General features: G+C 41.3%; 1 protein-coding gene across 6 annotated transcripts in view; it reads right to left on the bottom strand.

Moving 5' to 3' along the window:
• ab (BTB/POZ-zinc finger protein abrupt) overlaps positions 1 to 21781 on the bottom strand; it is a 45033-nt gene that overhangs the window by 17215 nt on the left and 6037 nt on the right. For 5 of the 6 annotated variants that reach the window (XM_032437506.2, XM_015172558.3, XM_070209493.1 and 2 more), the window contains exons 3-7: positions 16776 to 16815; positions 6671 to 7497; positions 6043 to 6598; positions 5663 to 5947; positions 5352 to 5553 (exon numbers count right to left, since the gene is read on the bottom strand). In XM_032437506.2, coding sequence (XP_032293397.1) covers positions 5352 to 5553; positions 5663 to 5947; positions 6043 to 6598; positions 6671 to 7101 — 1474 coding nt within the window. In that variant the 5' untranslated portion in view covers positions 7102 to 7497; positions 16776 to 16815. The remainder of the gene's footprint in view (positions 1 to 5351; positions 5554 to 5662; positions 5948 to 6042; positions 6599 to 6670; positions 7498 to 16775; positions 16816 to 21781) is intronic. The other variant, XM_032437505.2, reaches the window with a different exon arrangement.

The raw sequence follows: 21781 nt of genomic DNA, 5'->3' as shown, positions 1-21781 counted from the left end.
TGTATAAATTTAATGTATTTTCTATAACAAACGCACAGCCTCTGCCTCAGCCTCACAGCCTCTGTCCGTACCCCATATATAACTTGGACTTCGACTTTACATATTAAAATTATAATAATAATCATGTTCTTCCTTTTCCATTTCAATTTTTTTTTTTTTTTACATATATTTCGGCAACTGTGTGCTAAACTATTTCAAATGAAGTTTAAGTAGAAATTAGAATTTTCAAGTGCTGCAATGGGCTTTCAGTTTTGGACTTGCTCCTCCCTCTCTTACCCCCTTCTAAATCCCTGCCTGTGAGCTTTCCGCTTTCGGTTAGCTTGTTGTTGTTGCCCCACACAATGACATAATCCCTCATCTACATAAACATTAGAGCGAGAATTTAACTCAAAAGTTTTTAGTTTCGGTTTCGTTTTCGGTCGAACTTCCACTCCTACGCCCACTCCATAACCTACCCCTTATGTACATTTTTGTGTGTGTGCCCGAAAGTGTCCCTGGCATTTTGTTACTCTCTATATATATATATATATATATATATATAATATATCTATATACGTATCAGATATGTGTATATAGGCACACATTGTGTGCAGGATGTGCGTTTATGTGTGACGTGCAGCAGATGCGAGTTTTTGAAATTAATTTGATAACAATTTTTTGTTCTCTATTGTTGCTGCTAGCTAGTGGTCAAGTGGGCGTGGCAGTGCGTGCAACTGAATTAAAATATTTTGCAAAAAAAAACCCTTTTCATACTCTTAGGGTTGCATGCCTTAGAAAATAGAATATCTTCTAAGATACTCATATAGAAACATACTGCTACTTGTAGAAAAACCATTGTAATTCGCAATCAGCTCTCAACCTTTCGATAATACTTTAAGATTTGTTGCGCAGCTACTAAACTGTTATTCAGAAGATCTGATGTTGCTAGGTATAGTTGCAAAATACGTAAAAATAATAAATGCAGATATAGATGCCCAAGCATGCGAGAGGCACACGCACTGAAAACGTATTTCCAATAATTTTACTCATTATCCCTGGAGAAGTTTCTTGCGCCTGCCTGTCTTCGGCTCCTTCAGCATATTCATGTCCTGGCTGGGATGCAGGCGTGTGAGGCAAGTCAAGCTGGCCAAGTGGGTGCTACAAGGCGCGGTGAGTGTGTATATGTATATGTATATGTAGTGGTGGGGCAGGGGCAGGGGCAAATGTGATAGGGAGGTGGCTTGCAAGCGTGTTGGCGTTAATGGTTCTTGATGAAATGAAATAATGGGTGCGTTTATTCACGTAATGTATTTGTATTTGTTACAGCAGCAACAACAACATATTTACAATAATAACACAGCTCGTAAAGCGAATGAATAACTGAAAGGAATGATTGAATGCCGGATAGAATGAAAGCGGCGCCCAAGCGACGACAACTACATGGCAAACGCCAACGCCGACGTCTAACAAAACGCTTTTCGTTAGTTTTCATTATTTTCCGCATTTAAGCGTATTTATTCCGTTGTTAATCGAATTTATTAAATGCAAACACGCCAACATATAGAAATGACTGCCATCATCCAACCCCAATTCGCATAATCACACACACACACACACACACACACACGAGCAGTTGGCCAACACGCACACTCACACTGCCGTGAACTGGGCGCGTTTGGTTTGGCTCAAGAAATGTTCCTCGGTTTGCCTGCCGCTAATTTTTTTTGTATCCCATACTCTGTGTCCATTGAATGTCTCTATTGTTGTCTATATATCTTCTGAATTTCTACTTTTGGATAGAACTGTAACTAAATATAGTTTTTCTTTTCTTTCTGTTTATTTTAGTCGTATTTAGGCATTTCGTGATAAGATCGTTTTCAGGCTAAGCAGTCTTAATCTCAGCTAGTTTTTAAAAACATACGTACTTGGTTTAAGTCCAAAACTCTCAACTTCTGCAATTACCTAAGCTATTAACTCATCCACAATTTGACCAAGTCTGTCAGCCAGATCAGTTCTGTCTGTTGAAATGGAACTGTCAACACATCTGCGACAGTGCTGAATGAGATTTTTGTACGAATGTGGCACAACATAATGCATTTGCATTTAGCTAGCCGGACAGGCTGAAAAATTTTCCCCCACCGTGTCGGTGATTTCCCAATACTTTTCTCTTTGTCCTATCCACTTAACACTCTTTATCTAACTTACATTGCTTTACTTTATTAACAATTTTCTTACTTTCTTTTTTCCTATTTATTGTATTTTCTTTATTAATTTAGCAAATTAAGATTATTTTTAATTACACTTGAGATCACTTTTTTCCTACTTACAACCTTCTGCTTAGATGTAGGCTCTAATAGCGTCACTGACAAAATTAGCTGTGAAAAGGGGCACAGCTGGCCGGACTGGCAAATAAAACACCTCCATCGGTCGGTGATGCTATTTAGAAAATTGTATCCTTTAACTAGGCTTTTAGAATATACTTATATTGTACAACCTTTTGAATAATGAGGAAGACACTCGTTTTGTCGACCATTAATAAATAAATAAATAAATAAATAAATTTGGCCGTATGGAAGGAAGCAGCTGGCAAACAAAATTGAAAAAAAAAACTTTGCGCATTAGCTGGCCAGCGCCAGTCGGTCCGGCCAAGTCCGAGCTCCTCCGTGCCTTCTCCGTGCCGTTCTGCTTGTGGAACTTTTGCATTTGGTTTGCACAAGAAATGAGCAAATGGCCTTATATGTCAATGATTTTTCTTCGCCCACGTATGTCGGCGCCAACTGCATTGGCGAAGCGATAACATGTGCCTGGGCAACTTTCTTGACGTCTTGCATCCAAGAACGAACGCCGAAAGATGGCGCTGAGCTGACATTGGGTTCGTTGTGCTGCCAAAAAGTCTTTCGTTTGCCTTTCTGAATTTTACCGCTTGGCTTGGTGTTTTTCTTTTTTTTTTTTTTGGGGGGGTTTTTTAATTTTTACACACATTCTATCTACACACATATACACACACACACATACACGAGCTACACCTCCCCTTTGCTGTTATTATTTTTGCTGCCATTTATTTGCTGTCAATGTTTCGACTGCCTGCCGCCTGTCCACCTCCAGTCAGCCGGGGGGCAGCTCACTCGATCCCTGCTCGCTTTTTTCCAGCTTTGCTATCATTTTCATTTTAAAATGTCGCTCAGACCAATGTCGTGGATGGCAACGCCTTCTAGAGGTCAGCGCCAGCTCCTACGCCTTGTTATTCAAGTCCTTTTTGCGCTCCCAGGAGCGACACCGTCCCTCTAACGCCCTGTTTGCCCCGTCACCTTGGCTTTGGCTGCTACTTCTAGTCGTTTTGGGGCTGGCCACTTTATAAATGTTTCTGCAACGGATTTTGCAAAGTAAACTTTTTCGCCTTTGTAGTTTTTTTGCTCAAACACTTGGCCCGCATCTGATTGTGACTGTGTGCGAATAAGAAGAAAGGCACAAATATATTAAAATGCAAACCTAACTCATATTACTAAACTGAGCTGGCATGGGCTGTACTGGACGGGCATGTAGAAATGGTGAGTGGAGACACGGGGGCTGAGCTTTCAAGTCCTTGCCACACATGTACGCAATTTCTAAGACCGTTTCGACCATTCTCAATGTGTTCGAATAAATCGAATGCACAAAAAAGCAATAAAATGAAATAAAATCTAAATATATGTATGTGTGCGAGGAGTGTCGTCCTTTTTTGTCCTTTTGCCTTGGCACTGTCCGAAGTCTAACGAGAAGCTGGAGGGAAGGACAGCTCATGACATAGAAAAACAACAAAACACAACAAGAGCAGAGAACCAGACCAAAAAAAAAAGAAAGGAACTTATCATTTTTATCATTGTACAAAACTTTATCCTTTTCAGCTTGGGCCGTTAATATTTTCGATTCCGACTGCGAAATAGCCAAGTCAAAGCCCAAGTACAAGCCCAGTTCCACCGTTACCGCCGTTCGGAATTTCAAATGACTTTTCCCTCAGCCCGAACTGAGGGCGTGCAAGTCGAAGCTTATTGAATGTTTATGCTTTATTAAATTTGATTTCTTTGCAACTCGCTTTGAGGCACGGCATCTGCGACGTCCGTCCGACACACAGACCGACTGACAGACCTACCGACCGACTGGCTTACCAAGGCATCTTCTAGTCGTTCGGCCCAGCAACTAACCGACCAGCCACCAGCCGGTCAACATTTGCTGCAATGATCTATGTGCGCTGAATATTAAATGGCATCGCCGGCTTAGCGGCGGCATAGGCCAAGTCCCAATGCAGGACTGCTGGAGGTGCTCCAATGTGGGCTAAGGCACCATTATCATTTTAATGCGCGATAAATGCGACATTTGCGACGCTATACAAAGTGCGTGTAATGTGTTCGGCAACGCAAACAAGAAAAGCGATTGGGTTGGGGGAATTGGGCGGTTAGTAGCCTTAACGAATTCTTGACTTTTACGTTACGTGGAATCGAAACGGAACGCAACGATTCATATTTGTAACGGGTTTTCCACAAGCATCCGGCTAGTCATCCCCTTACGCATAATATCGAATGGTAATCATAATCATAATAATAGTAATAGTAATAGTAATAATAATAATTTTTTGTGCGTTATTCGAAACATTTGCACATACGTAAATGAACATTACGGCCGTTTCCCCTTCTATCCGGAATATATATATAATCGCACTCCAAATGTCCTGGCCAGCAGTTGTCCGGCCAAACTTTGCCCGTTTTCGGCTCTAATGCGACACGTGGCCCGCGCATATTTCTTCACACTTCGAGCCGATTGGCTGGGATTGGAATATGGTCCTCTTTATTGTTAGTGCTAGTTCTAGTGGGTTGTGGGTCTAATGATTGCCTCGATTTGGGCATCATGCGCCTAAGAGTGTATGTGGCAAGCTAAATGAGTGTTCTTAATTTGGCGCGCATAAGTGTTGTATTATCGATAGGCAAACATATAGTTTGTCAAACAATTTGTGAGTTTCGCTGCGTAACTTAAATCATAAACTAAAACTGCTACTTAAGAGTAATTTTTTTTTTTAGACAGTATGCAATTGATAAGAATATGATTACAATAAACCGATAACAATCGATATACAGCGCAGTTAACTAAACTTATATATACATGTTTTATTTTAATTTTTGGGTTTACATTTTTTGTACTAGTTAGGCCAATTGCTTATCGAATTTGAATGCCCTGACGTTTATCGGTTTATCGATAGCTGTCGATAGTTAGTAACGAGCTTCTAGTAAATGCAAATCATACGCAAATCGTTCGCGAACCGAAACAGACCGTTAAATCATACACAAGAGGCAAATACTCCATTATATTCACAAAATAGCTAAAGTGGTCTGGGTACTTACCAAAATCATTGCCACCCAGTCCGGATGGTCCTGGCAGCAGGCCGGGAATGCCCTGCAGTCCCAGGAATGCGTTTGGGAAGGAGTGAGAGCGCTGATTGTCCATGCCGTCGAGTGTACCGTCGTGTTGGCCATCCCCACGATCCGAGGGCTCCGTATCGCTGCTGTTGGAATCTTCGCCGGCGCTCTGGCCGAGATCATGTTTCTGCATAAATTTCAAAACGATAGACAGTTGGGGTATTATAGAAGTTACTGGCGCGAATCCAGGGGACTTTTTAGTTGTGTTTATGTTGCCCTAATTTAAGTTGACTTACCTGATTACCCTGCTGTCCGTTGCTGCTCTCCAGAGCCTGGCCAAGCAGCGACTCTCGCAGCTCCAGGCTGCGATCGCGATCCTTAGACGTATCACGGCTGCGATTGCGAGTTAGCGGATGTTGTCCCGCCACGGGAAAGTCACGATCTATTAGCAGGCGCTCTGGACTGATGCCATGTTGCGCACGGAAAAGGTCAGCGCTCTTGATGCGTTTCTGTGGTGGCGGTGTCAGATGACTCTTCCGGCTGCCCTCCATATCGCTCAGATCCCAATGATTGCTGCTGGCCTAAAGTGTCATAGAGATACGTAAATGGTAGTTAGTGAGGGCTAATGCATGTCACAATCAAATCGAGTGCAAGCTAACGGAACTGCACACATTACTTTGCTTGGATTTGGATTGGAGTTTCTTACGGGCGACGCTGCGGATGCCTTTAGCTCCTGAATGGCGGGCGTGCCGCTGCTGTTGCTGCTGCTCTGTGCTGCTCCCTGGCTCTGTCCTTGGCCCTGATTGATGCTGCTGCTGCTCCCACTACTCAACGGCAGATTGGATGCTGTGGCGACGGCTGCTGCGGCAACGGCCGCTGTCAGCGAGGCTGCTGCAGCGGCAGCGGCTGCACTGGACGCCGGCACTGCGGCTGGCGTTTGCGGGGTGCTAAAGGTCGAGCTCTGGCTGTGGTTGTTGTTACTGGCGCTGTTACTGCTGTTGGCATTGAGGTTGGAATTGCCCAGCGCTGTGGGCAAATAGTTGCTGATTTTGTTGTGATTGCTACTTTCTGCATTGTTATTGTTGTTGTGGCTTAGGGCCGTGGATAGAGCCTTAGCATAGGGATAGCCACCATTGACATCCGCTAGGCCTCGTATCTGCAGCAGATGCGCGGTTTTCAGAAAGTCGGGCAACTGCTCATGACTCACATTTACCTCGCCGTTGTACATGAAGCTGAAGCGAATAGGGGGTTACAATGGAAGAGCTGTAAATGGAAAACACTTTAAAATGGATTGTGATGCTCACCTTAGCAGGTTCTCAACATCATCGCTCCGTACATCGCGCAAGATGACAATGGGATGCTCACAAGGATTGGCCTTGAGCAGCTTGCGAAAGTATGGGCTGCAGGCGCTGAGCACCACCTTGTGAGCGGTAAAGGAGCGCTCATCGCAGGCGAGCGTCACATCGACAAAGTCCTCCTCGTCGCGCAGATGCCGGAAGGAGCTGAGTATGGACGTCTGGAAGTCATTCCATTTAAGCGCATAATGCTGCTGTGAATGGCCCAGCGGCGGCAGTGGCGGCGTTGCTGGCGATAGCGCCGTACCGGCGCCGGCGGCCGCTGTTGCCGCCAGGGAGTGCGTGTGCGAGTGAGTGGAGGTCGCCAATGGCGGTGGCTCCATTTTGACCACGCCCGCGTTGTTGTTCTCCGCCGTTTGCAGCTGAGTGGACTCGGTCATTTATAGGAACTTGTGCCGTGTCCTTGATTCCTTCGTCCTCAACGTTTTTGCTTCTTTCTCTGTTCGCTTGCGTGCCCGTCTATTTGTGTACTGTGTCTTAATGGGCTCGATCCTCGGTGCCCTTTGTTGCCGAATCCTATTTCTTAGGCCTAAATGCTCTTCGATTCTATTGTATTGCAAACAAATGTTTGCTTTGTGCAGCTCTGTGTGGAGATTCGCAAATATTTACAGTGCCGTTCCGCCAATCTTGGTGCTTGCTCCTGCTCCCTGTGCTGCTAATTGGGCGAAAGTTGTGGCAACCTCTTACGGCCTTTGTCCATTTTCACCGGACTTTTGGGGCCTCAACCATGGACGGAACGTTTCCTAAGTCGAATCGGGGTGGGGTAGCTCCTCTGTCTGTAATCCAAAATCGAACAAAAAAAAAAAAAAAAGAAAGAAACTCATGAGTCGTTGGCTCATTTTAGGTTCAATTGCCACCGTCCACAGCATACAGTGCGGCAGGTGGCCCCTCAGCAGTATTGGAAGCCCCATCATTAAATACTATTACCAATTATTCATACTTAAGCACCGAGACGACGCTGGCGGCTGGCGGCTGGTGGCTGGTGGTTGCCCCGCACTATTCGCCCAGTTATTCAGTTGCTTGGTTGCCCAGTTTACAGCGGCCCTCCGTGGTGTCTACTGGAATCATTAATTACGCGAGCGCACCGAGCGGGCCACTTGTCGGGGGCATTAGACGCAAATCAATTTAATTTAACCATTTACAAGCAGCCAACAATGAAGCAACCGCCGCACTTTTGGGCCTGGCCTAGTCGATCTTTGAGTTTGAGTTACAAGCCAAAATAATTGTATAAGATCATTAGTTGTTTGCACCACGTCGTGTTGATCCATCAAGCTACAGGTTGAGGCACTGAGATGTACTCACACTTGCCCCTCTCCCATCAACGTGAATCTCTACACCTGAATAGAACCCAAACCTGATCGATGTGCTGCCTTCAAAATATTTATAAACCCATTCATTTACTTCTGGCACTGCTTGCTGATCCTCGCTTATGTTTCTGATTGTGGTGGGGGGAATTGTAAGCGGAACACCCCTCTATCAAAATAATCACAGAAGCCTAATGCACCAGCTTTTCGATTGCAATTGGCGCCTGCCTTTGTGCCACGCTAATAATTCATGCCACATTCAAGAGCAAACTTGGAATTTGGAGTTTTGAAAGTCAGCTGTGGGTTCCTGATTTTTATTTGGGTTTTTGGTTTTGACTTGTGTGTTTTGTTTCTTTATACATCTTCCTTGGATGTTTGCTTGCCCGGCAGATGATTAATGATAATCTGCTTTAAATTCGATTATGGGCATGATACAATGCTAGATTAATGTACAGCATTATGTACCTTCACTTGTGTTTGGCGTCAACGTATTGGAAGCTTACGAATACGATTCAAATAGAAACGGAAAAATCAATCTAAGCTTTCAGTTCCACCTATCTATTTGATAGTCTTATTTCTGGACTAATGTTGCAACTAAAAATATCCAATTTCCGACCCATTTGGGGGTGAAAAAAAAAAAAAACAGCTCAAGCTTCCCCCTTCGAGGCCAATAAATGTGCGGGAATAAATGTATCTGTCTGTCTCACTATTTGTGCGCTAATTTATGAAGTAACCCAAAACAATTTCATCATAACACACTTGCCGACAATTATTTCGTTTATTGAACAAACATTCGTATCGCATAAATTCGAAAGGGCAATAAGAACAACAACAGCTATAACTAAACAAAACCAACCTCATATATACGAACAAAAAAAAAAAAAAACAACAAAATGCGCACCCGGTTGGTTACCAAAAAATATGTAAATGTAAACGAAAAAATATATATTATGTGTATATATATAGATAGGATGATTCCAGTGAGTGTGTGTGTGTGTGTGTGTGTGTGTGTGTTTGTGTGTGTGGGTGCAACGCAATTGCATTTCTCACGTTAGCGCAGAACTTCCAAAAAAAAAGTGTACAGCTAAAAATGGGAGTCAAAGCGCAATCTCAATTCGCCTGTCTAAAACAAAACATATCAAAATTTTGCGTGGAAAAACAAAAACCCGTCCAAATAAAAAGGCCAAGCGAGCACACACACACACACACACCCACACACACACACGCCCACACACTCAATGACACATTCTGTGAAGTCTGTGTGAGTATGGAAAGGGCATATCATAATAACAAATAAATGTAAATGATAATAGTAAATAAAAAACGAATTACTAAACAACACAGAAGCCGCTTCATATCCAATCATATGATTCTCAATACATATATACATACATATATAGCACATGAATACGTAGTACACGATATGCGTGCAAAGGAGTTTGGGGTTGAGACAAGTAACAACAGTTGTTGTTAGACAAGCAGGAAGCACACATAAGGATAACAACGTTTATGCCAACTAACTATTTGGGTAAATTGATACGGCGCCTTGGTAAATGAAGCAACCAGCCCAAATAAAGGCAGAGAATACAACACAACACCCCCTGCCCTTCATTCAGTACACTCAAAGAAAAACGACGTATCACATACTTGCAAGATAAGGCTATTTTATTCTCAATTTCCTCAAGGCATGAAATATGATTGCATTTATGGATATGAAAAAATGAATCTGAATTTTGAATAAAATATTTATTACAATAGTTTCTGAGGCTTTCAAAGAGAGTATAAACTTTCTTGTGCTAATTACTGTTTTTAAGCTTCTCATTATGAGCTTAAGACAATTATTCTGAGTGTATGAACTACCCGAACTTACACCGCATTAAATATCGGGCTAAGCAAAAACGTTCCGTATAACGATTATTGCGATTCGGCGTCAACGCAATCAAATAATAATTTTTAAACCAATTTCATTGTTTTGTTGGGGCTTATGTACTCTTAATCATGTGAGAATTTATAAAGGAACCAGCATAATTATTAGAATAGTTATGTTACATATATAAAATTATAGTTTAATGCATGAAATTGATTAGAATATGTCAAAATAAATCATTTGCAATATGTGTATTATAAGAAAGTCTGCACACACGCACACACATTGGACAATTGGGTTGAAATGGGATGCAAGCAAATTAGTTAAAAACCAATTAAAATTGGGCATAGGCCACACAAGCAGGCACAAATTTAAACCAGTTTAATCGTAAATATTGTACACATATATAGTGCTATATATTTATATATATATACATATACATATATATGTATGTGCATAGATAGATAGACACACCACCAATACACACACACTTGTGATGCGAAAAATGTTCTAAAAATCCAAATTAGAATGTCAATAAAATACACTTTTAATGAAATAATTAATTAGATTTTGCACATCAATAAACCGACGCGCATTTTCCAACCACACAAATACATACACATATTTGTATGTATATATATATATATATATATATAAGTGTATAGTACGGCTTTATATATTTCTATGTACACGATGTATATTTACTTGCATTGAGCGGTCATCGCATTTGCTTTTAGTTGTAGGCCCACTTGGTTTAGAGGCGCCCCCCTCACCTGTCCCATATGGGGGCCAATTTTGTTGGATTTCAGTGCCATTTTTCTTATTATTTCTGGTTTCGATTTGCTTTTCGCGCTGTGCGCGATTTATTCGATTTTCAATTATTTAAATGGTTTTCATTTTAGTCCCACACATTTCTAATTTGCATTTGTAGAGGAACATGCCCGGCACCGCCCCCAAACCCCGGCCCCCACACACCCGGGACGCGCATCAAAGTGCCACTCAGCGGACAAAAACTAAAATGACTGGACAGATAGATAACAGAAACAATAAGAGCCACAGCAATGGGAACAGCAAGCAGAACCGACTTGCCTAATTGCCTCTGAGACTTTAAATTGAGACATGAAATTGAATAATTCAAAATAATTAGCCAGCAAGAAGGCATCCAGTCTTACGGGGTCGCGTAATTGCATTAATGATTTTGATAAATGGCAATCGCCCAAGTCTTTGACTTTGACGCATCCGAATGCTAGCGATATGCGTAATTCATACACCTGGACTTGACAAATAAATCAAGCTTCAAAATTGGTTTGAAAAAAAATGATAAAAAAAATCATTTCATTAGAAGTACGGGAAAATTGTGGAGGTAAGGGAAAAGTGAAAATTCAAAACAAATTCTCTTGTCTAAAATATGTTTAAAGTTCAAACCGAAATGTGAGAAGCCGGGTTCACAAATAATTTTAAGTTTTCACCTATTAACAATCTCTTTACTATGTTAAGAAAGTAAGTCTAGACTATATTTGGCACCAGCGCATATGGGTTATACTTAGACTGATTAAAATGCGTATAGAAAACTAGTCCGTCAACTTTGCGCTTCAATTTCAAGAAAAACAATAGTTGGATCAGTTTGGTGTATCGGCTGCGTGTGGGCAAAACTGACAGGCTGTTTACGCGATCCATTTCGCTATTCGTGGTCGTAGTCGTTGTCATAGCCAAATGACCGCAAATCAAGTCGAATCGCCCAAGCTGCTAATTAAACTAATTGAGTAATTTCAAATTTCAAAGCCGAGCATCAAAGTACGAAATTAAATGAGCAAATAGACGAGATACGACTAAAGATATTACGAGCACGGACGGGTAGGCCAAAAGCGTTCACATATTTGACAGGGCCAGCGATAAAAGTAAGCAATAAAATTAAAAGAATAAAAAATGAATAAATAAAAAACACGCTGGCACTCCAAAGCGCAATGGAAACCTGAACTGAGTGCCACACTTGGGCGGCTCGCAGGTGGATATGGATATGGGTTCTTACCCCACCCCAAATCTCATCACTCACATGTGTGTGTGTGTGTGTATGTGTGTTTGTGTGCGTGTAGATGTGTATCTTACGCTGCACGCTGATTGAGTAACTATGACAAGCCAAATTGTGCAATAGTTTAATTTGGTACAGTTTGCTTTTAGGTTTTATGAGCACCCTCACCCACACAGAGCTGTGGAGTATTTGGTTAACCTGTGCTAATTAATTTCCAACTTAATCCAAATGATGCTCCTAATGGTGTGGGCCAGCTGATAGGCATCTAATGGGCCGCAATTAGCTGCGCAGCCGAAACGTTTCGCATGCTAAGTATAAAGATGTGGCCAAATGTATGCAAATGCGGCAGCACTAAAAAGAGTTTCCAACTTTCTTTGACCATAATACAAACAGATACAGATATAGATACATTTACAAATACAAATATAGATACAGATAAATTTTACGCTGCTCGCTCAGTGCTTTTGATAAGTGTCAATGAACTGCGCGACGCACAACAATAAAATAAAATAAAAAAAAAAGTAGAAAATAAATTGTTAATATTGAGAAATGGGAAAAATGTAGAAACAGACAAAAAACAAGTCACTATACTCAAATCCCCCCAAAAGGTAATAATAATAATAATATAGAAACATATGAGTATATCAGCTATAATAGCAACAACAACTGAATAGTATTAAAAATTTACATAAACTGGCCATAAATTCAAATAGCCTGAGCCAAAGAGTTGGTAGAAAAAGTATCTGATAGATACGTAGCTGCATCATTATTCGAATACAATTAACGCCAAGAGAGAAAGCGTCCATCTATGTACAACTAGCATCAATGTATGTGTGGTGTGTATCGCATATCTACCAAATCCACTACAAGCTAATTTGTTGTTCAACTCGAATATTTCCCTTCAGCATTGGAAAAGCAATAAAAGCAAATCAAAGTGAAATGCTCAGCAAAAAAAAAAAAAATAAAATAAAATACACGATCTCCAGTAATAGAGCAAAATGTTTAGGGCTTGTACTTAAATATGTATATATACATATATATAATTTATTTAGTTTTTTTAAAGAAAAAATCAAATAAAAATGGTAGATATGTTAGTGTCATTGCCTTCGAGCTGAGCGTGCCGTCTCACTCTTGCACTAGCTGCGACTCTTTCGCACTTTAACTGAATGTCTACAACTTATAACATTTAATACATTGTTCGGTTCGGTTTTTATGTGTATCTCATTTTGTAGTTCCCCTGACCACTCTTCCTCCAATGGAGCGTTTGGTGTACCCATCTGCCCTTTGTTGTCGCTCCGCGGCTGCTCTGCTGATCTCTCGCTCCATCTCCAGCACGCTGGCCTGTAATGCGTTCAGGCATTGGCCACGCGTATTGGCCAAGTTGTTGGCGCTCGCGTTTTTGTCATTAAATTTGCTTTTATTTCATTGGTTAACTTGTTTTCTATTTCTATTTGTTTGTCATTATATATACACACGGGCTTGTGGGCTTGTATGGTGATTGTGTTTGTGCTTGTTTTTTTTTTCTTGCTGCTGTATTGTTTCGTTTTTCAATGCTTCATTTAACGATCGTGTTTACATACCTGATCCATCTACATATCTCGCCCACGGTATTTCATCTAATTACTTATTTTGATTGTATCAACCATTTTGTTCCAATTGCGGGTCAGCAACTCGAATCTGTTCTACTTTCTGAGTTGGACATTTTTGTCAACTCTTTCAAAAATGTTGCTTTAAAATCAAAACTGTCTCTCTCTCTCTCTCTTTTAATTATTATTTTTAATATTAACTAAACAATTTGAAGTGTCTTCTGCTATTATTGACAAAAATATTTGCTAGTGGCTACATTTTCTGTGCTAGTTAAACCTTTTGTATTTGCTTTAATCTTCTAGTATCTAAACTGATCTCTGTCAGTTTTTTCTCACACTGGGCCACGCTGTGCCATTAAACGAATTTTATATAGTCAATCGATACTCGAGCACTTGGCTTGAATGTTTTGATGTTTTTTTTATGCGCCAATTTTGTTGCTCGCAGTAGGTTAATTATAAAATTAACATTAACCGACTGACAACTGGTCAGCCAAGGTTCCATTTGCACGCCCCTGCCGCAGCTCCTTTCACTGAGCTGACAGTGTCAACACATGCGCTGATTTGTGAAGCGGAAGGTGTTTGTCGCATCCAAATATATATTTCCCCATACAGAGAGCGGCGTCTATGTTTCCAGTTCGCCTGTCCCTCTTGTTGGCCCCCCCCGCCGCTGCTCATTCCACAGTTCTGCAGCCACGCCCCTGGTACTCGTTTGGGGTACGATAAATTTCACATGACATTATTAGGTGACTCTTTTATTGTTGTTGTTGCTGTTGCTGTTGCTTCTGCCGTTGTGATTATGTCATAATTTTAGGAAAATGAAGCGCTCAACCAAAATAAATTAAAAATTGCTTTCATGCATGAATTGGTTGCGGGGGCCAACGGAACGCGGTCGGCGCCCAACAACAACAAGAACAACAAGAGCAGAAGCCACCACGCAAGTACGCTGCGAATCTTGGGGTATGTGAGCCAACTTTGTTATCCACTGTATCCAAATATAACGTCAGTACCTCACATACGGATCGATCGGCTGACTGATGTCTAATGTAGCTCACCAACAACACACAAGCACACACACACACACAACCATGCACATGTATGTGTGTGTATGAGGCTTAAGTGTTTATGGTCGATTTGAAGTTTATAATGGATAATTCGTTGCTGCTCTCATTGCCCATCTTCAAATTCATATTCAAATCGAGTTCAAATTTTGAATGAGAACTGAATGAAGTGCGCAATATTCAATTAAAGTCATTGTTATTAGTAATTTCCTTCAAATGTGCAGTCAGATAGCTTTTGCCGTCGATCGCTTGCTATAACGGCCTGCATATCGCATCGAATCGATCTTCATTGATTGATATTCGAGTGCCATCAGATCTCGATGTGCCGTCCCCATACCGGATAAGTTCATCAATTTTCAATTTGTGTGTATTAAGGCGACCTCCCACACACCCACTGGTTACCCCTTCCGCTCTGGCTGCTCGCCGCTATCATTTGCCCGAGCTGATCAGCCCCATCTGCTGGCATAATGAGCCATTATGCAAAACCATATTTTGCTAATGAAGTAGAAAATTTCCACGCACGGACGTCTTTATTAAAAGTAATTAAGCCTCTGTAATTTTCATTTGTCGAACAAATTGCAAAACAGGGTGCAAGCTATGAGCTACCGTTTTATGTCAGTCTCATATGGTACCGAGCTTTGATGCACATATTTTTAGGGGAATACAAACCAAAACTAAACAAAACCAGCTAAGCCGCAAGCTATTAGATTTATCTAAACATATTTTGGTAGATTCCAAATATGGTTAGACTTAAAATTTACCACTCAACGGCTGTTTAAAATATCTACGCGTTACAATATTTTCAGTAGAACGGCCAATTGGAAATGAAAAGTTAAATATTTGCATTAAAATTTGTAAAATATGTGACAAACCAAGCTTAAAATAAGACATGTGCGTGTATCAGGTTCCAGAAATAGAGTTTGCCTATCTCACACAGAAAATTACGACCTTTGACTATCTCTAGTTTGATATTGAGTTCTAGGATGTGTAAAATCGGGCTTACGAATCGAGCCAAAATGCAGGGAATTGGAATTCGAACCATAAACCGAACCAAATTACGCCTGAATGATGCAGACTTTTTCTGAATACAACTATCTATTTAAATATATACATATATGTATCCCTGAAACTACAAAGAAAAGGTAAATTCATTCGAATAGACTTTGCGGTTAAAGGTCAGTTCACTTTGCATACGGATAATCCGATTAATTGGATTATTTACTATGGTCATAATCGAAAGAAAATCACTTTTGATGCCCTAAAATACAATCTAGTTTACATCGACTCTTGGCGTCACTAAAGTACGTAATAATTGCATATCTCAATTTGTACAAAGTTCATTTCAAACTCGATCAATTGTAAAGGTATGGGATTTACACGGTCAACATTGTGTTCGTAGAAATTTGGCTGTCGTTGAATGGAAGAGCTTTAAAAGCATTTACCCCAAAATAATGATTGCCGCCACTTTGTTGTAGTTGCTATTTGTGAATCTGATTCTGTTTCTGTTTTTGCTTTCTGACCGAATACACAAGAGTAACAAAAATTGAACTCAAGTGCAGACAATTGAAGCTGTTCAGAAAATCGGCGCGCCAGTCTCTAAAGAGGAAATCAAGGGGCGTTCTATGCATGGACGCACCCCTTTGAAGCAAAAAAAAAAAAAAAAATTATGTAAAAAGAGAAGAAGAAATCTTTGCTGTTGCCATTTGAAAATACCCTTACTTTTTATTCAGATTTTACTCTTGATTTTGACGATTTGTTTACTTGTTGCAAGCAGTTATTAATCGAGTCGCTGGACAGTCGAGTACTCGCTGCGACATTTTGTTAATTGATTTCAGAGGAGGCCGCAGGGCGTGGTGGGGTTGGGGGAAGGCACATTTATTGTTTTGCAAATAGATATATGTTTGGAGCGCAGATGTACTCGATGTAGCGCTCTGCTCGACAGAGATAGAGAACTTTCAGTTCTTCACAATTACGCCGAATTAAAACTCATATTGCGTCGGTCTTTGATTCTATTAAGATTGTTAACCGCGGGCAGGCGCCCGGTGTGGGCGCTCCAAGGGGTGCACTCTTATACGAATTTAACAACATCAAATGAGCATTTCAATTGCGTGGCATTCAATTAGCGAATTGATTTGCCGTTTCACTTGCTTATAAACCAGACCAGAGCAGCAGTTAACTCTACATTGGCCGGCAGTCAAATATATACTCACATTAAGTGCTGGCTGTACTTGTGCTCCGATCCGACGCGATCTGTAAATAGACAGCACAGGGTGAAAACATTAGAGGAAGATCTTCTATAGTTTGTAGAACGAAACCCTATGATAAAAGTGTCGAATAATATAAAATTTATTGCCGCCCCTCGATTGTCTTGAATTTCGATTCGACACGAATCCGTTGCGAGCGTGCCCAAGTCTATAGAGATTTATACACAGCGGATCCCTTTGGGTTTTTGTCTACCTGACGTTACGTTTTCTAATTGCAGTCACTTAGCACTTGGCTGAAACGTCTGTGTAGCTGCATTTGACCAAACATCAAAGTGCACAACAATTGCTGTTGATTTTTCCAAGATTTTGTTACTTGTTAAACCCAAAAATAAATTTCCTGCATGACAGTGGCCGTTTTTTGTTTGCTTCGCATCCAATTCCAAGCGCAAGCAGGATAAAAGATTCAGGACCACAAAGCAAACAGATGGAACCAATGTAATTGTTTTGACTAATATTCTGTTATTGTTATGTTTTTATGGAATCGAACAAAAGTCCCGATGCCAAAAGGCATGAGTATAACAATCATATTCGATTGTGCCCTAGCCTTTGACATTTTAACTTCTTTTCGTGGGCAAGTAAAGCTCTTAACTATCTGGGCATAGACATCAGCTAGCTCTTTAAATAACAATTGAGGGTCAGCTCTTTACAGTAAGACTCCAGTGTTCCAAACTCCCAAGAAGTTCAAGAAGAACTTCCACAAAAATCGAGAAAACAATAAGCAAACTAATTACAAATACGCGTGAAAATTTTGACCGCCACGAAAAAGGGTTCACTTTGCGTATGTCCCATATTTATGCCATGGAGGGGCTGGAGGGAAAAGTTGTGGGGGCAATGTTAAGCCAAATGGAGGCAGCAGAAAATTATGCGCTGCAATTTTTATTGCTTCATTGTTCTTTTATTCCATGTTGTTGTTGTGACGATGACTCCCGGTTAGCGGGGTGGGAGGGCCGGTGAATTGGGTTCTTTGCATTGTTTGCGCTTTGTTTGGACGCTTTCGGGTTAATGTTAATTACCAAAACTGCTTCGGCACTTGGCTGACCGACAAAACCCAAAGCAATTAAAATTTTTATGACGCACTGAGTTATTACTTCAAATCCACAAACTTGAGTAATGCCAACGCCTCTCCAAAAGGACGTGAGAAATTTTCAACTGAAAAGGAAAATGTACGCCTCCGACGAAGAAAATGTGAAAAAGATGCGCACAACAACGGCACAGATATTAAAAAGATTTATTGTTTTATGATATCAAAAAACCAAAAAAAAAAAAAAAAACTAAAATAAAAGGTAGCAGCATGCCCTTCAGTACGGCTCCCCTGTCACGGCTGTGCAATTGGGTATCTACCTGTGCGGCTAGAGGTCAAAGGTTGAGCCGGCGCTGCCACCGTGCAGACCGCATCGGATCGCAGCTATGGTACTTTGATGATGCGTGTTGCCAATCGATATACGCTTTCTTTCTTTTCCTACACTGAAACACCGAATATCGAAGAGACTTTATAAAATAGAAATGCTGTAATTAAAGTCTAACTGTCAAAATCCAATAAATTATTCAAGTCTATCTTAGATGGCCAAATTCGTTGGCTCTTGGCCATTTAATTGATCAAGCCAAACAAACAGCCAAAGAGCCAGCTGCGACTGTTTTTGTCTTCTCGTATGTGTTCACCAATAATTTACATAAACCAATTCGACATTTTACTACTCCGACTACCTCTTAAAGTTAAGTTTCAAGTGAAAATGTTACCAAAAACTGAAGATGTGAAAGTTTATTAATTAGACAAAGCAAGCAGACAAGTCACCAATGAGCCAAAACCAAGGCGACTGCGTTGATCTTAAGTCGAATCTCTAAAAAGGTGCATACATGCAGGGCCATAAAAGCTATTGATAATTTGTGTACAATGGTCGTAGTTACAGCTTACAATTAACGATAACGGCGGACCACTTCGGTAACAAAGGATTGCATGATAAGGACGCATATCAATTACAGTTACACGAGTTTTGCAGCCAAAAACAGTGCGATTAACATAAAAGGGCAGCATGGCCAACAAAAACATCGACCCGCAGTAGTTAAAAAAAAAGTAATAGGCGTAATAAGAATAATTGGTGCTAGCTCCAAACTCGTGTGGGTGCTTAAAAGGGGCCGGGCGTGCTGGCGGCTGCGAGGCAGTGCGTGTCCTTAGACTGTCTAAGGGTTGGATCGGGTCGGGTAGGAGGAGCAGCGAAGAGTGGCGAAAGCGTTGACTTGTGACCATTTCATAAATACCGTTATAAACAAATTACGACAACAATAATGACCCAACAACAACAACAATGATGGCTACTAACACGGTAACTAACTAACAACAACAACAACAACACCCACGTATCCACATGGTGAAAGGGGCTAACAGGATAAAATTCACAGCAGTAGGCAGCAAAAACAACATGAAATTCGTTTTTTATTGCTCACATTTACACATGTAAAAGTGACATCCACCAAAGCTAATCCCCATCCTCCATCGAACACCCGCTGACCGCTGCCCCCTCTTGACCTTAAGCAAGACACAACGCACACTGTGCACGAATTTATGAATTTCTAATGAAATTAACCGAAATGGGCAACTGTAACACATGTATGTCATATCTATCTATACACTCAGAGAAAAACTGTAAATTGATTAAATCAATCTAGAAGTAAATTCAGCTAAGATACAAATATCTTAAATTTATTTCAAAAACTTTTTGTAATCAATGAGAATATTTTGCTCTTGTTTTAGGTACAAGAAATATTTACTTCAAGCGTAATTTTTCTAATAAAATATATGGATATATATATATAGACAGTAATTCAGATTTTTGCTAAATGTAAACATAAGGTTAACGAATTTCCCTCCTAAGGTCTCTGAATAGGGACACGACCGTTTGCCACCTGGGCCGCGTGTGCCGTTTTTAAGGAGAGTGTTTATTTGTCGACGGGTCGCGACTATTTAACACACACCCATGCAGATAGCCGGCGACCGAGAACAAAGCTGCTGTTGACCCCAAGACCCGAACGCGAACCCAAACGAAAATCCGACTCGCTTGACGTACAATTAACGGTTACCCTTCGCCTTGCACCTTTCGACTTGGCCAGTTGCAACGCACATTGTAATTTTAGGTAATAAAAAAATTGTTACTTCATAATTTGGCGGGCGGCTCTAGTCCTTGCGGGCGTGTCGCATGCCCTGCGTACCACAGGATAATTGCCGCCATTTGAATATTCAGCAGTTTCGTTTCGTGTTAACCCAAAGCACTCCAAGCCAATCCCAGCCAGCCCAGCCAAACGATTCAAAGTGCCCAAGCCCAGAACACAGCTCGGAACAATTTATTTCTGCGTGTCGTCTGAATCACCTACCAGTTAAAGCCAACGACTTCACGGAGTCAACTGTCCAGTTAGGCTTAAGTAGGTATTAATTTCTCCCCAGTGACGCGTTCGTCCACCCGTCCGCCAGCGGTTCCTTCTGCCACATAGGAAGTTTGAGCGCTGGCCGCGATTGCATTACCACACAACTTTGTGCAGGCTCATCGATACGCCACATTTTGGAGACAAGTGGGGGGCGACTGGGGAGCTAGGGTGGTGATCCGGCCAATGACCAGACCAAAAGAAACACCCAAACTTGACTACAGGCCCGGGGGCAACGACGGCAGTTACTCACAAATACAATCGCGTAATTAATTAAGCGCGTCAGCTGGACAGTGGACAAGACTGCCTCGGCCATTATGAAGGTGACGCACAGTGGGATTTCTCAATGAGACTTACGAAATTAAATCGAAGAAAGAACTTAAATAAAATATGGCTCAAAACAATATTTCAATATAGATAGTCGAGAATTGTTAGATTTGAGGCAAGCTTTTTATTACCCTCTTTCTTACTCTTAACTTTATCTTCAAGAACTCTATGAGCTAGTCCCACTGTGCAGCACTTCTGGCTGTCAGTAAAGCCTCATGCTGGGCACGGGTTTATAACCTGTCCAAGCCACACGTGGGAGCAGAGACAGGGCGACAGGGACACGCATTGTATTGGGCTGCCGCAAACACACCTCAAATCGCGTTTTGTCCTTTATCAGGTAATTCACTTTTTAACTTACTCTTCACATTTCATTTTGTAATTCCACCTTTGGTTGGGCTGCTCATTGGGGTCTTTTTAATTTTTAATGTGTGTGTGTGTGTGTGTGTTTTTTTTTTGTAATTGCTTGCCATTAATTACAGCAACAACACAATCAATGAGGTAGATGGAGATGCGTAACGCAACAACAGCTACAACAACAACAACAACAACATTAACAATAACAACACTTGAAGCGCAAATATTTCCGCTTGTGCTTGCGGTTAATTTTATTTATAAGTCGCAATGACACACCTTCCACTTGGATTTACGATCTGCCGCATTAACGGTTAATGAACAGCTTACCAAGTTCTGGCCAAGAAAGTACAGTTGATAAGCGGGGGGGGGGGGGGGGGGGGGGGGGGGCAGGCTGAGCAGCAAAAGGCTAAAAGTAGTTGAAGCAATTGCCCAAGCTAAATTCTCTTTTTCGGTTGCATCGCTTCTAATAGAACTCTCCCAATCTGATTTCCTTTTCCGGTATAGCAGCAGCTCTTGCCTCTCGCTCGCTCCCGTACACTGTCGGCGAATTCGAACACGTTCGAAGCGACACGAAGTGCAAGTAAGACAACAACGAAGCCAACACGAAACCAGGCAATAATTGTATGTGTGTGGGTGAGCGAACATTCATTCATGTTGCTTACTCCAACGATTCGCAAGCCGGCAAAACGCCAAAGGAAAACAATAACAAACCTCAGCTGAGGAATTTAGACGAAAACTTAAGAGTCGGCGTTCGGTAAAGAGAAGGAATGAGAGTAACAGAAAGAGTGCAAGTGCGAGTGCGAGTGCAAGCCTGCATTCAACTATTGCACAATTGGCCAAAAAGCGATGGCAGATTG

The sequence above is a fragment of the Drosophila virilis genome, chromosome 4, assembly GCF_030788295.1.
Source record: "Drosophila virilis strain 15010-1051.87 chromosome 4, Dvir_AGI_RSII-ME, whole genome shotgun sequence".
Lineage (NCBI taxonomy): Eukaryota > Metazoa > Arthropoda > Insecta > Diptera > Drosophilidae > Drosophila > Drosophila virilis.
This window is presented reverse-complemented; position numbering and strand designations above follow the sequence as displayed.